Consider the following 15444-nt stretch of genomic DNA (forward strand, 5'->3'; position numbering starts at 1 on the left):
CACCAGCTGCAACCCTGCAGCACTTCCTTTTGTTCAGCTTCTTCTTCTGTGTTTTATGGTGGTTGGCTTGGCATCCATAAATGTTGCATTACCGCCACCTGAATTGTATCAGCTTCACAGTGCTAACTATTTATAGTGTCCACTTTCTAAGCTGTTCAGGGGAAAACACTGACATAGCCTACTTCTATTTCTATTTTTGCTATACGTTTAAATGTAAAGATAGGCCTATGTGTGCAATAATGTACTGATAGTCAGCTTACTCTGTAACATGTAGCTTTTATTAGCCTCTCAGGCTAGCTCCGGACCAGATAACAACGCTTCCTACTACCCAGCGTACATTCACGTCTTTCCGACAGGGGTGGTTGTTATGGAACTATCAACAACAACAACAACAGTTCAAGTCAAATGCTTTACGGTCACTCGTGATTAATCTCCTAGCTGAATCGCTTGGTTTACTTTGTCCAAAGATTGAAATGTCTTTGCAAATTAATTAATTTGGTTCCATTGATAATAGAGAACAGAACCATTTGTTAGGCATGCCAGTAAATCACTTGAATATTATCCTGCCCGGTCCAACATTCAAATGGAGAAGTAATTACTAAATTGAAAAAGCAGGCGGCATATTTCTCAATCAAAGAGACTACATTTTTAATCTAAATAGTGATTAGAATGGACTACCTGGCATGGGGCAGATTAAAAAATGAGTAGGCAAAAAAATATTAGTGTGCTAGCTAGTCATTGTAATTGCAAATCTTGGCTTTGAATACATTTTGCCATCAACAAGTATAGATGAAACATTCATTAATGATTAATTTAAGGACGAGTGACAACACATGGTGCATTTGTGAGTACTTTCTTCAAATTGAGAGGCAAAGAGGGAAAACAGATTTTTTTTAAATGTTTTTTGAATTTTTGGTCCGAGTGAAATGTTCTATGGTCTCTCCCGATTATAGCGTTAGCTGAACCGTTTGGTTAGAACCAGTAAAACTCTTTTTATAAGCATTTTACGAAATGTCTATGGGAAAATAAATGGCAGATGAAAATCTCTGGTACAGTGCTGAAGCAGGAAGTAGGCGGTCACTTTGTCTCTCTATAACACTGATAGCGCTTTCAGACAGACACGGTTCTGGTTCTGGCTCCGGCTCCGTTCTGGAGTCTCAGAACCTTGGTGCTTTCTGGCGAACCAGCCCGTGTTCACACCAGTTTAAGCGGAACCAAAGTGGGAGGACATTATTCGGTAGTCCTTCTTCAGTTTATTTTTTATTTTTTTAAGTTTATTAATTATTTGGTCTGGCGTTCGAGTGAACCCAGCCTTGGCCCTCTCTTCTGCAAGTTCGGCATATGACTTGCTCTTTCTTGTACTGCTTTCTAGCTTTTCTTGAGATTCGGTAGATGCCTAAATCGCCACTAAACATTTGGTTTCCTCAGGAGACCACTGCAAATTATTTTTCTCCATGTTGTCACTGCCTTCTTCTCCTTCTTGCTCGTTTTCACAGCCTAGAATGAGACACGCCCACTGATGATGTCACGGTTCCCAAGAAAAACCAACTATTTTTTGGTTCCGCTGAGAACCAACTTTTCAGGTTCCGAACCAATTATTTTTTCGGTCTGAACGCGCCGGCCAGTTCAGATTAGGGTTCTGGAACCGGAACCGGCACGGAGCCCTGCCGGTGTGAAAGCCCTATGAGTGGGGACTAAAGTGCAGGGGCCTGCCTTTGGTGGGACTTTCTCAATCCCATGAGTAAATATGAGTGTTTGCAACATTTTGAGAGTAAATACATTGTTTGGATTTGACTCTGAGAAAAAGGGACATACAGTACATCATGACTGTACAAACCAATTAGAAGAAGTATAAGAAATAAGAAACTACATGTGCAGGCCTACACCACGGCCAATTAGAGGCCTGCATTCTGGAATCCTTCTGAAATTCTGACAAGTCGTAGGTAGGGCTCACATCGGGCTCGGGCCCGAACATGTAGGGCCCGGGCCGGGCTATAGGGCCTAGATTTGAGGGCCAGTGCAGGGCTCTAAGGCCAATAGTCCAGGCTGCGATATGCACATTTTGTGAGTTGGTTCCGATCCGCTCCAAAATGTAACGGGTTCTTCCTTGGCCCGTGCTACACACCCTTTCCACCAAGTCTGATGAAAATGGGTCCAGTATTGTTTTCCGTAATCCTGCTAACAGACAGACAAACAAAGAAACAAACAGCATCGAAAACATAAACTCCTTGGAGGAGGCAATGATTACTTTCTCTAACTGGAAATGTCAACATCGGCTATAAGGAGTTTGGCTTATTTTGCTCTATTGCTTGGTGAGAGTCTGGAGACGTCTGCTTGCCTCTCAGCACTGAAAGCTCAGCAAACAGGCAAACAGCTCAGCAGCATGTTTGGGGCGTATATATAATAACAGCTATAACAATAACAACTCCTGCATATTAGATTCACACTTTCAATCAAAAGAGAGAAACGGCACCGCCTTGACAAATCTCCAGCAGGCACAGGTTCCGCCATTGGTCCAATAAGACTTGGCCCTCTGAGTTATTCATGTAGCAAGCAGTAGCAGTGCAAGAAGTGTTACTTTCCCCCCGATAAGAGAACCGCAATCAATTTACGACTTTCTTTTGCATGCAAAGCACTTGAAAAGAACAATACAATTTTGTGCCAACTTAGGAGAACATTTCGTTATCTTGAAACGTCTTTCTTCACTAAGCCTCAATTCATGTTTAGTTTATTACATTTATTTGTCAGGGGCCATGTGCAAAAGATAACACTGGTCTCAAAGAGAAAATAGACTTTGCACCTCAGTGTTTCCCCTACCGTTCTACAGGCCTGGCGGTAGAGAGCTGCAAACCCGAGGGTACCCTCACGGGCCCCTCGGGCCGACCAAAACGGGCCGAGGCCGGGCTTGTTTTTTATTTTATTTTAATGAATAGGTCCGGGCCGGGCCGTTTCAATAATTCAATTAAATAATGTTGTATTAGCGTACTCGCTTGATTTGACACAGCAGAGCACAGTCAGACAAAGAGGAGGAGTGCACAGACACTCCCCCAGCCACACAGTCACACACAGACCCTCACGTGACGTTAGTAGCTGTAGACAGCTCCCGAAGAGAGATAGAGAGAAAAAAACAAGCCGTTTGTGCCGTGTCCGTCCATGTACAGCGAGCGGACAGCTCCCGAGCACAGAGAGAGAGAGAGAGTCAAATAGAGAGACAGACAGAGAGAGGCTGCGCAGGACAGCCGCGCAGCGACGCAGCACGCGGAACAGAGAGGGAGAGATGTGTCATTATATCGTAATATTGGCTTCGGGCCTCGCAACGGGCTCGGGCCAATTCATTTTATAACTCCTCCGGGCCGGACCGGGCACAGGTCTGCATGTCACGGGCCGGGGAGGGCTCGGGCCGAAATTTCAGGCCCGCGCAGCTCTCTACCTGGCGGGCCCGCCAGGCCAACGACGCCCCCGCCAGGCCAGAGTTTTTTTTCAATAAACCTTTATGGCATAATACTGGTGTTGACAGTAATAGAAGATCCCAAATCATTCAAAACAATAAGCATTTTGCTTTTAGGAGCAATGTGCCAGCGTGCAGCACTGTTCCAAAACGTGTCAACGTGTGTCGTTACCTGGGAAAACGCACATCCCATAATACAACTGTTTGCATCCCATCCCATAATAGTATGATGATACTTGGGATGCCATTGCGAACAGAGATGCGAACAGGTTAGCTAAAAGTTTAGCGTCGCCAGCGAGGGCCCCCACCGTTGCGGTCAGGGGACGTTTTGAAATCCCTCCAGGCCTGAAAGATTTTCTAGGGGAAACACTGCACCTGATTATAGCAATTTGCCAGTTTCCATCTCCAGTGCCAGGGCAGGTTGACATCTGTCCTTAACACCCCTTTTCAAAAAGATCACGTCCAAAAACGAACAGCATGTACCCAATCTCATTCTGAGTCTATACTTCTCATTCCAAGCTGACAAGAGGGAAATAGATGCCTTCATGGCAGACTGCCGCTCACTGGGTAAGTCCCAAATTCTTATAAAGTCCATTTCCACCTAAGCATGATTATATTCAGTACTCTCATTTGGATAAACACGTTAGCCAACCCACAGATAGATGCTAGTTTTCATCTCAATCCAATTAAATTAAAATTCGACAAATCATTAAAGTAGGTGTTAGAGGAAGCAATTTGTCAAGATGGTGCAGCAAACACCTGATGTAAATCTGACCACAGGGACCCTGTGGAAAGTCAAAAACAAAGGTCTAAAAGCACCACAGGAGATTACAGTATTAATCTCAATGTATAATGGATGACTCATCATAATAACTCAACCAATCAGCAACTAAGTCAGGCGAAACCTGAAGAGATGCAACATATTAATCATATTAATTAAAATTTAAGCTACTCTGGAGGATTCCTTCTCTGGACTAAGCAACAGTTGCATGAATGGCCGATTTGAGGCTGAAGAAGACCATTTTGACCAGCGGCAGGCTGAAAGTTCAACCCAAAAATGTTCATAAAAGATAACCGAAACATTAAAAGTCTTCATAGGATAACAATGCTGCTCTAACTGCAAAAATATCCATGACACTTGGCCAATTGTACCCATTTGTAATCCTTAAATACAGTTTTCGAAGCATTATGTTCATGCTTGCAATGGGATTCTTCAAGATATTGCCCTGAGAGACACTTAAACTTCACCTTAACACAGAGTGCCAATCACTTAAGAGGTGATAAGCTCCAGTGCGGAATCAGATGCTAAAGACAAACTCAGCTTTAAATATATACTGAATATTGCTGATTCACATAGTCAGTGTAACAAATTGAGTAGGCTATGCTTTTCATAGCAATCAACCACTTGTTGTTCCCTTGGATCGAAATCACAAAGCTGGTCAAGACATGCAGAGAGTTTGCCATTTCCCTACCGTCATAGTCAGCCTCCAACAAACCAAACTGGTCCAGCACCTTGACAAAGAGGACCACGACCACCAGCACAGCGATCATCTCCAGTCCCTCCAAGTTCATATCCAACATGTCGGACAGGTCACAGGCTGCCCATGGCCACACACACAGAGCTGGCTGTGCAGCGCTGTCTACAGGCCGTTTGACTCCAGTTACAGCGCGGCATCTCCGGCTGACGAGACACCGGCACACGCCAGCAGGGAGGGAGGGAGGGAGGAGAAGTGTGTGGAAGAGCGAAAAGAGGGAGGGGGGGGGGGGGAGTGTGTGGAAGAGCGAAAAGAGGGAGGGGGGGGGGGGGGCGGAAGTGTGTGGAAGAGCGAAAAGAGGGAGGGGGGGAGAAGTGTGTGGAAGAGCGAAAAGAGGGAGGGGGGGGAGAAGTGTGTGGAAGAGCGAAAAGAGGGAGGGGGGGGAGAAGTGTGTGGAAGAGCGAAAAGAGGGAGGGGGGGGGAGAAGTGTGTGGAAGAGCGAAAAGAGGGAGGGGGGGGAGAAGTGTGTGGAAGAGCGAAAAGAGGGAGGGGGGAGGAGAAGTGTGTGGAAGAGCGAAAAGAGGGGGGGGGGAGAAGTGTGTGGAAGAGCGAAAAGAGGGAAGGGGGGGGAGAAGTGTGTGGAAGAGCGAAAAGAGGGAGGGGGGGGGGAGAAGTGTGTGGAAGAGCGAAAAGAGGGAGGGGGGGAGAAGTGTGTGGAAGAGCGAAAAGAGGGAGGGGGGGGGAGAAGTGTGTGGAAGAGCGAAAAGAGGGAGGGGGGGAGAAGTGTGTGGAAGAGCGAAAAGAGGGAGGGGGGGGGAGAAGTGTGTGGAAGAGCGAAAAGAGGGAGGGGGGGAGGAGAAGTGTGTGGAAGAGCGAAAAGAGGGAGGGGGGGGGAGAAGTGTGTGGAAGAGCGAAAAGAGGGAGGGGGGGGGAGAAGTGTGTGGAAGAGCGAAAAGAGGGAGGGGGGGAGAAGTGTGTGGAAGAGCGAAAAGAGGGAGGGGGGGGGAGAAGTGTGTGGAAGAGCGAAAAGAGGGAGGGGGGGAGAAGTGTGTGGAAGAGCGAAAAGAGGGAGGGGGGGGGAGAAGTGTGTGGAAGAGCGAAAAGAGGGAGGGGGGGAGGAGAAGTGTGTGGAAGAGCGAAAAGAGGGAGGGGGGGGGAGAAGTGTGTGGAAGAGCGAAAAGAGGGAGGGGGGGAGAAGTGTGTGGAAGAGCGAAAAGAGGGAGGGGGGAGGGATGGAGTGGCAAGGACGACGACGAGGGGGCGTTGAGGAGAGAATGGGGGGGAAGCAACAGAGTAAGAAGAGAAATGATGGACAGAAAGCTACAAGAGGATTAGATTGCTCACAACCATAGACTATGCTTGCAACTCAAAGAGTGAGAAATGAGGATGATGATGGTGGTGTGTGTCTGTCTGTGTGTGTGTGTGTGTGTGTGTTTGTTTGGGGGGGGGGGCAGAGTGTAATCACTACCAGTTGCTGTGGAATACTGACTGCTGGGAGCATGAGCAGAGGTCCGAAGTGCAGGATGCAAAAGAGTGCAGAAACTCACAGTACAGAACATAGTCATTCACACAGTTCAGTGATTCTCATACTTTTTTGGGCTTCAGTACCCCCTTTCCCCTTTCCCCCCATTTCTGAATCCAAGTACCCCCTTTACCGGACTACGACATTTTGCTTAGAAAACTGCAAGAGAAAACTATAGCATGATGCAATGAATGAATAATATACTGTAACATTACAGAATAAGAAATGGAGTGAAAGAGTTGCAATTAGTGCCTCCCGAGCAGATTTATTTTAACGCTTCAATTATTTTCACGATTTATTCTTACTTCTTTACTCTCAAGTACCCCTGTAGTACATCCACGTACCCCTAGGGGTACACTTAACTCAGTTTGGGGACCACTGAATAGATACCATAGACCAGAGTAAGCTACTTTGATGCCTGAAATCCTATGCAATCTTATCCAACGATGACTCTTTGGACCAATACACAAGCTGGGTGCTACCACTATTTTCCCCATTCACACATTTAGATTATATTAGCCGACTACTATTTTGATAGTTATGAAATATTTCCTCAAATTAGCTAATTATTACCTCCGTCAAGGCGGTTATGTTTTCAGTGCCGTTTGTCTGTCTGTTTGTTAGCAGAATTACGGAAAAAAACTTGTCGGCCAATTCTCATGAAACTTGGTGGAAGGGTGTAGCATGGGCCAAGGAAGAACCTATTACATTCTGACGTGGATCCGATCTGACGCCCCAAATTTGCATATCATAGCAGACTGGACTATTGGCGTTGGCGGAGATCTGCGCCCCCCCAGCCCCCCCCCCCCCCCCGGGTGCATTTCTAGTTTACTCTCCTTCTGCTCATTCTAAATACCAATGTAGAATCTACCCAGCATTTCCATTTTATAAATGACCTTCTGGACCATCTTATTCTCCTCCAGCAACAGTGTTGTATTTCTTCAATGGGTCTCTGTCTCTGTCTGGCAATATAATGTCAACATTACATCGAGCATTAGTCTTGATTAGGGCACAGACAGCAGCCACTTATGTTGTCCTTGCAAGTGGATGGATAAATGGGTTCAGCTCGACAAAATACAGGGGAAGGACATGGGTTTCATTTAGATTATAGTCATTGAATGCTGCACTTATGAACCGGATGTTTTTTCAGTGGTATAGCCTACCTTTCAGATCAGTCTCTCAAATAATACATGGTTTCCATGTTGCATTATCCAAAATCAGATGGGCATGTTATTTTACAATTATACAGTGTTTTGAAATAGTGCTACATTAGAAATAAACGAAATAAAAATATAAATAAACAGACATGGGCTATGATGAGAACTGAAAACAAAAGCAAAGTCAGACTAACAAATCCAAAATATCCATGATCTTCAAGACGTGCACACTGCCAGGATGCTGGAGCGGTCTCGGAAGATCATGGCCGACCCCTCCCACCCGGGTCATAAAGTCTTTAAGGCCCTCCCCCATGGCAGAAGTCTGAGGTCTGTCGGTACCAGAACCTCTCGCCTGTACCGCTGTGCTGCATACTTGCACTAAAACGTATTCCTGGTTTGTAATCTGATTACTTACGGTGGCTATTAAAGTGAATCTTGAATGTCTGTAGACACACAAAAATAAATGAATGCCTGATAAGCAAAACGCCCCTATGATTAGAGCTGATCTAGATCAACTACCTCCACTTCACGATTCCATAATTCTACAATAGCAGGAAATCATAGGAGAAATGCTATAGCGAGTTTCAAATCCCCCATCAACTGAGGTAGAGTTCCCTCTTATCAATAATATTCCCAATATTTCCCCCCTTTTCAATATAATGGGTATGATTGAGCAGAGACTAAATAAAGTGGCTGTGATGATCAGCATAAGATGTCAGCTGAATAAAGAACTTGGTATGTGACTCAAAATAAACCGTGAAAACCTTAAGGGAGAGATGAGGAGAGGGAGGTCAGAGAGAAAGACAATCCGACAGAGAAGAAAGGACTTCAGAGATCTTAAGTGGAATTTTGCCTGCGGTCGGGTCGGTGACTAATGGTTGTCAGAGTCAGAGGAGTCTGGGTAGTGTGGAGGTAAAAGCACTCGCGTCTCTGTGGACACCCGGGTTCAATTCCCAGCAGCGGTACTTCCGGCTTGGTCAGACGTTCCTCAAGACACAATTGGCCGTATCTTCGGCTGCTCGGAATCCTCTCTGCTCCTCCCCACGGCTGTGCAGCAGTCTCTGACGCAGGGGATGACTGTGGCCAAAAGACTCATTCTGAAAGATTGGAGTCCCCCTCCCCGCCTTCTTTTCAATTGTGGCTGGCGGACATGGTTTCGGTTGTACGTATGGAAAGACTGAGGTTCTTGAGGCCCAAATCACTCGGGAAGTTCTCAACCATATGGGACCCGTTTCTGGCCTACTTGGACGAGGTTAGAAACGACGAGTAACTTTCCCAGTCTAATTCTTTTGTAAGCGCATAGGCTTCTTAGGTAGCTGGTAGCACCATGTCGCAATGTTGGTATGTTTTTTTTGTTTTTTGTTTGTGTGTTGTTTTTTTCCTTTCTCTGTGTTTGAGTTTTTTTTGCTTTTTTATGTTTTTTTGTTTATCGTTTTGTTTTTCATGTTCTAAAAGTTGAAAATTTTTAAAATAAAATAATGAAAACAAAATAAGACAATAGAGGGTATGCATGTGATGTCACAGAAGCAGAAGTCACTGTGGGGTCACGCCCACTGAGTCACAGCAAGACTGAGCTTGAATGCAGTAATCAGCCTAGATAAGTGACACCTGCTGCTCAGGGAGGAACTTGACACTCATTTTGGCACTCATTCCCGATTGAGGGGGCATGTTCCAGTGGGTGTGCATACCCTCTATTGGCCGTGCCTGCAGGTGGGAAGCCAGTGGGGTATGAGTCCTGGTCGGGGGAGGGGAAGTGGGGGGAATAGCATCATCCTCCCACGTGCTACGTGTACGTCCTGCCAGTGAAACCCGCACATGTATTGGAGGAAGCATGTGCAAATCTACAACTTTCCCCAGATCGGCAGAGGGGGCGGAGCAACGATAAAGTATTGATTGCATTAAGTTCCACCAAGTTCCATCATTCAATTTAAAATCCAGAAAAGTCATATACTTTATAAAGAGTTACATTGAGCTTATCCTTCAGTGACGCATAATACCAGATAGATGCAAAAAGAGAGAGATATTCACACTTTTCCAGTGTGACCTGAATGTGTCTCCGCCGTGCCAAAATCTGGTGAAAGGAGTTCACAGCTTTCATAAAATTTTCACAATGAGCCAAAACAAGACAAATAGAACAGTATCCATCAAAAAGCCTACAATGCCTCGTACAGACAGAGCAAAGGAAACCGATCCATGCAAAGACACCCCACACATGCTTATCGAGACCAAGTGGTTTATAATTAAAAGGTGTCCCACTGATAGGGTGCCTTGCAGAGGCTCTCCGGGATGGAACTGATCTCACATTCATCTTCCCGCCCCATGCAGCTTCAAGGGAGTTGTAAGGGTAGAGACTGACCGTGGAAACGACCTCTGTGCTGCACGCTCTCGGCCAGCAAATTTAGCCCACTATCGGTTACTTTTCTTTATTTGTGGCAGCTGAGCAAGTTCTAAATATAGCTCCCAAGCCCCAAGCGTGTATGTGTGTGTGTGTGTGTGTGCATGTGCGTGCGTGTGTCTGTGTGTGTGTGTTGTGTCTGGACATGACAGGACGCAACTGCGGAGGAAGCTCCCCTCGAGAATAGGGGCTGTAAAGGTGAAAAGGTGTCCTCGGAGTCTTACTGGCGAAAGCTGTAGCAAGACAGATAAGAGGAGAAGTCGGATTTCAGCTCCCAAGAACGTTCCCCTTTAGCTTTAAAACATGTTTTGAATTCATCATATTTTAAAGACTCAAAAGTAGTAGTAGATGTCGGAGCATTAACTAATGTCAAATAAAAAAAAATTTTATTTAACCTTTGTACCAGATAAAAACAAATTGAGATTAAAAAAAAAAATCTCTTTTTACCACGGCGCTGGGCCAGCAGCCCCACCGGGGTCATAAGATGGAAAAGTCAGGACACTCAGTCAGTCAGTCATCCACGGACATTTAGTTTAGTGGCTAAAGGGAGGAGAGGGGGAGGGAAAAGGGGCTGGTTTGCGCTTGTTCAATGGCCTTATTGGCCAGGTCAGGCCAATAAGGCAGTAAAGTTACATGTCGATTACATACATAAAATACAAATCAATACAAATGGTACAAACTACTAACAAAAACGACTGTCCACACATCAAAAGAAGAGGTTCCTCTGCTTTAAATCTGCTCTCCAATCACCTCAGAACTTTAATTTTCACAGAGGGACTAATCAAATGAGCAGTCCAAATTAATGACGTGATAATTATCATGTTTTATTTTGGTGCATTTGAAAACAAAACAGAATTCCAATTTGTTGACTTTCACCGTCCTCAAATGACTTTCAGTTCTTTATAATTTATTTGAGTTTATGTTTTACTCTACCATCAGAGCAGCACTCAAATGTTACTGTGCTGTACTGTGAATTTGTCTCCTATCACTCATTATATTTTGTGCTACATTGTTGTAAAAAGCTGCTTCAAACCTGTTCTCTGCTTTAGTTCGTCTTCAGCCCCTCTTGTGGCCTCCAGGAAAGAGGAACAGTGAAAGCCGCGGTATTTTTCTCGTTTCAGTCGTCCACTTTCAAATAGCGGCTAAAACGTCCATCAAAGAGCACTTTAAAACGGCCGATTGCCTCCTTGCTTCAGTAGATGATGTATCTGCACAATTACTTCAGTACCTGAAGCATAAAATCAGTTGGGAGAGTCTGGTTGCGTGTGATTAATCAACAAGTAGTTTGCATTCAAGGATTACCTATCCAACTAGCCCCCTTCCTCTGTATATTTAGGCCTGTTTCAATTCAAATAGATTAGACCTGTGAGTTGTGGGGCCGCAGGTAAAAACTGCTCCTGATGGAAATAAGTAAACACAAAAACACGTTTCCTTGTGTTTACTTAAATTGAGTTATCATTGAATTCCCATCTCTAGACAAAATACTCTTGAAAGCACAGCACTGCTGCATAGCGTTAAAATAAATTAATGTCCGGCATTTGTTGGTGAAATTGCACAAGAACGCCCCGATTGGCCTGTAGCCTTCAAACAATATGGTTAATTGCAAATGAATCTGATTTGGCTCTTGGTACAATTCCCAGTAATGGATTGTGGTGCAATGACTTTGTAGACAAATTTCTCCTGCAAAACATGTCCTTGGACAGAGAACATAACCTTTTATCAAATAGTCACACAGAATTCAAAAGGAATTAAATTAATAACCAGGACCCTTGTTTAATAGAAAACAATGTTGCAAAGCACTCAGAGCCCTGCTGTTCAAGAGCGGCTGTGCATGAAGGAGCTGAAGGATTACTACTAGGTACATATTTGACTTAAATAACAACCAAAATGTCTAACAGAAGAAACACTGAAAAATTATTATTTCAATCATGTCCTCTGCTATCTGGCTATTTGTTCAAATTCAACAGGTTCCGAGAACTGTTTGCATAATGCAAGGATCACAAACTACAATAGAGAAACTGAATGTATTCTGATCATCAGTCTGCAAACATTCATAAAGGTTCTGATCACTGTCAAATTTAGAGGATGCACATGTATTATGATCTTAAGTTAAGTGAAGTTCATCCTTTATTATCCCCATGGGGAAATTAATCCTGTGCATTTGACCCATCCTCTACTAGGAACCTTCCTAGAACTAGGAGCAGTGGGCAGCCGCAGTGCAGCACCCGGGGACCAACTCCAGATCGATTGCCAGTGCCTTCAGGGGCACTGACAGGAGTCTTAACCCTAACATACATGTATTTGATGTTATAGGAAACCGCCACTGGAGCACCCTGAGGAAAACCCCACACAAACACGGGAAGAACATGCAAACTCCACACAGAATGGACACCTGGGATGGACCGGGGTTCGAACCCGGGACCTTCTTGTTGTGAGACAACAGTGCTAACCAGTGAGGCACCTAGGTTATCATGACTGTTTCCTACATGTACTCATACACACACCAATGGTACTAAGACAATGCAATATAATATCCTGCTTTAAGACAATGTACAGTAATAATAATGCACCACACTACTCAACATTGGACTAGAACAAACTACTTTATACCCTTTTGGATGATCATCCCTGAGGAGCAATTGGCATTTGGATGTGGAGATCTGCATCTGCTCACATTCATTCTGCTCTTAGTTCTCCATTAACAAGACAATGTATAGTGCTATTACTGAACTTGTAAGCTGTAGTTTTCAAATTTACATGACTGGGTTTTCCTAAAGCATTTCACCCAGACTAAAGAAAGAGAGACACTACTGGCTTTTTGCAACCTTCTACAGGTAGATGATGTAATAACCATCAATTCTCCCTCATACAACTATCAGTCTTTTTATTTATTTTTGTTTACACAAAATATTCATTCTTTGCTGCCACTGATAAACCCTATTGGCCTGAGGTTATTTCCCCTAATCAATCTATCCACAATTAAATCTCTAGCCCCCCCCTGGCTGCAGAATGTATAGGCTTAATGCAGTGAGGGAACCACTGTGGCACTGCAACACTGAACTGATTATTTTCTGGGTCTGCATTTTTGACAATATCCTTGAAGGATCAGAACGACAAACACAAAGTATCACAACACTGACAATGTCAGTGTATTCTGGGCTTAATTCAATGTAAATACTAATGATATTATCATTATTATCTTTTTATTATATTTTCATAGTTGATCAATATCATAGTGAGGGTCCACACATGGCTATGCTACTGTATCATCAATTGAAAAGCAACACTATTGTTTTTTTCCCTCTTGCGTTGGTGTCCAACTGCAACAAAGTCGTTTGTGAGATTCTGCTGCCATCAAATGGATAGTGGGAGAATTCACAAGCCTAAGCTCTGAGCTGGATGGAGGGAAGACAGAAACTGTTAAATGCTAGAAATGCATCAAACTGCCACAAACAGAGAGCAAACAGAGAGAAAATCAAACAAAACGAACCGATCTGAGAATCATCCTAAATCTACACAGCATGACACAACTGATGAAAAATGTGAACATAAAAACAATAAACAAAAAATGTTGCATTACACAGTGCCAGCGGCACACTAAATAGGCAATAACAAAAATAATACCACTTATGGAACCCATTGCACACACTGTATCTGAAATATGCTGTTATTGCATAAGTATTGATGTCTGTATTACGCCGTTAAGCAACAACAGAGGCATAGTGCTGTGAACCAAGTGAGGGTGGGGGAATGAAGTGGTTGTGAAAGTGAAGCAGGACTGCAGTGCACACCCAGGGGTTATGGTGAGTATGCGGTCACCCTGAGGCTGTCGGGACGCGCTCGGAGCAGCATGGCTACGCCCGCTGCTCTGCACCTGCTGAGCCTTTCTGAGACAGAGGCTCATTAGTCCAGTGGGAGCCCTCTTAATACTGGTCACTATCTATGGGGAAGGAGTGATTCATTTCACAAAGTAGAGCAGACTGCTGCACCGAGCGCCACGCCACGCCGGAAACAAACACAAGCTCACAGCCCAGGTGCCCTGATAAGCAGAGTGTACTGTGGCCTTGCTTTTCCACTTTAAATGCTAATTCAGAGAAGTGCCAAACCATACAGTATGATGATTCAACAGTGACTTTGAAAAATGAGTGTTCAAATGACATGTTACATTGCTGTAAAAAATAAAATAAAAAGGGGGGGTTTGAAAGCGCCATGGATGATGACCTCTTCTCATCTCCTCATGTAAACAGTAGGCGGGGTCGTTTTTCCCCCTCCCATTTTCTCCCTAATTGTACTTGGCCAATTCCCCCTGCTGCCCCGGTCATTGCTCCACCCCCTCTGGTGATCTGGGGAGAGCCGTAGACTAGCACATGCTTCCTCCGATACATGTGCAGTCGCCAGCCGCTTCTTTTCACCTGACAGCGAGGCATTTCACCGGCAGGACGTAGCACGTGGGAGGATCACCCTATTCCCCCCAGTTCCACTCCACCCCGAACAGGCCCCCGCAACCGACCAGAGGAGGCGCTAGTGCAGTAACCAGCAATCATACCCCACTGGCTTCCCATCCGCAGACACGGCCAATTGTGTCAGTAGGAACGTCTGACCAAGCCGGAAGTACCGCTACCGGGAATTGAACCTGGGTCTCTCTGTATTGGTAGACGAGTGCTTTTACCCCTACAATCTATAAAAGGGAGCATGTGGGCAATCTTTGTTTGTTTGTTTCCATTTTTGTCCCACTGCTGATGTCATAGGAGGCATCATCAGTGATGAGATAAGTCACTGATGATATCATCAGTGATGTGATAAGATGCGAAGTTGTGAGATCATCAGTGATGTCATAAGAGCAAGGGAATGCGCACAGCAGTCGAGCTGCAGGGCGGGCGAGGCCACGCAGCGGCCGAACCTATAGGAATCTATCTATCTTCTATCTATCTTTCTATCTATAAAAGGGCCGGGCAAGTGGACAATCTCTGTCTGCTCTCTGTTTCAGTTTTGTCCCGGAAGTGATGTCACTCAACTGGAAGTGATTCATCAGTGATGTCACTTGAACAATTGTGCATTGTGACATCACTGATGATGTCATAGGCATTGTGACATTATCAGTGATGTCATCAGTGATGCGAAGTTGAGACATCAACAGTGATGTCATAAGAGCAAGTGAGCCCGCGCAGCGGCTGAGCTGCGTATGTGAGCTGTACAGCCAGCTCGGCAAGCGTAGCGCGCGAGGTGCCTAGTATACCCACACTCCCTGAGAATATGAATATTTAAAACCTTTGGTTTGATTATATTCCTTGTTGTTCCATTTCAGATCATTTTTGTGTGGGGAATTATCACTTCATACAAAGGCCATTTAAATGCAATGAGAGCTGTTGAAATGTGAAATACTGTATTCAACAGAGTGCTGTTCTACTAAGAGTGATATAACAGCTCAGGGTGAGTCATAAGTATTG

The 15444-nt window shown here is 44.8% G+C and overlaps 1 protein-coding gene across 4 annotated transcripts in view; it reads right to left on the reverse strand.

The window, feature by feature from the left end:
• kcnip4a (potassium voltage-gated channel interacting protein 4a) overlaps positions 1-15444 on the reverse strand; it is a gene marked incomplete at both ends in the record, with an annotated part of 256584 nt that overhangs the window by 86388 nt on the left and 154752 nt on the right. Inside the window, one exon of one of the 4 annotated variants that reach the window (XM_083639759.1) lies at positions 4921-5020. The exons of the other annotated variants lie outside the window; for them this stretch is intronic. Within the exon in view, the coding sequence (XP_083495885.1) occupies positions 4921-5020 (100 nt within the window). Of the gene's footprint in view, positions 1-4920; positions 5021-15444 lie in introns of those variants that run through there. 4 annotated transcript variants of the gene reach the window in all.

This window comes from Poromitra crassiceps (genome assembly GCF_964638095.1).
Source record: "Poromitra crassiceps genome assembly, chromosome: 7".
Classification (NCBI taxonomy): Eukaryota; Metazoa; Chordata; class Actinopteri; order Beryciformes; family Melamphaidae; genus Poromitra; species Poromitra crassiceps.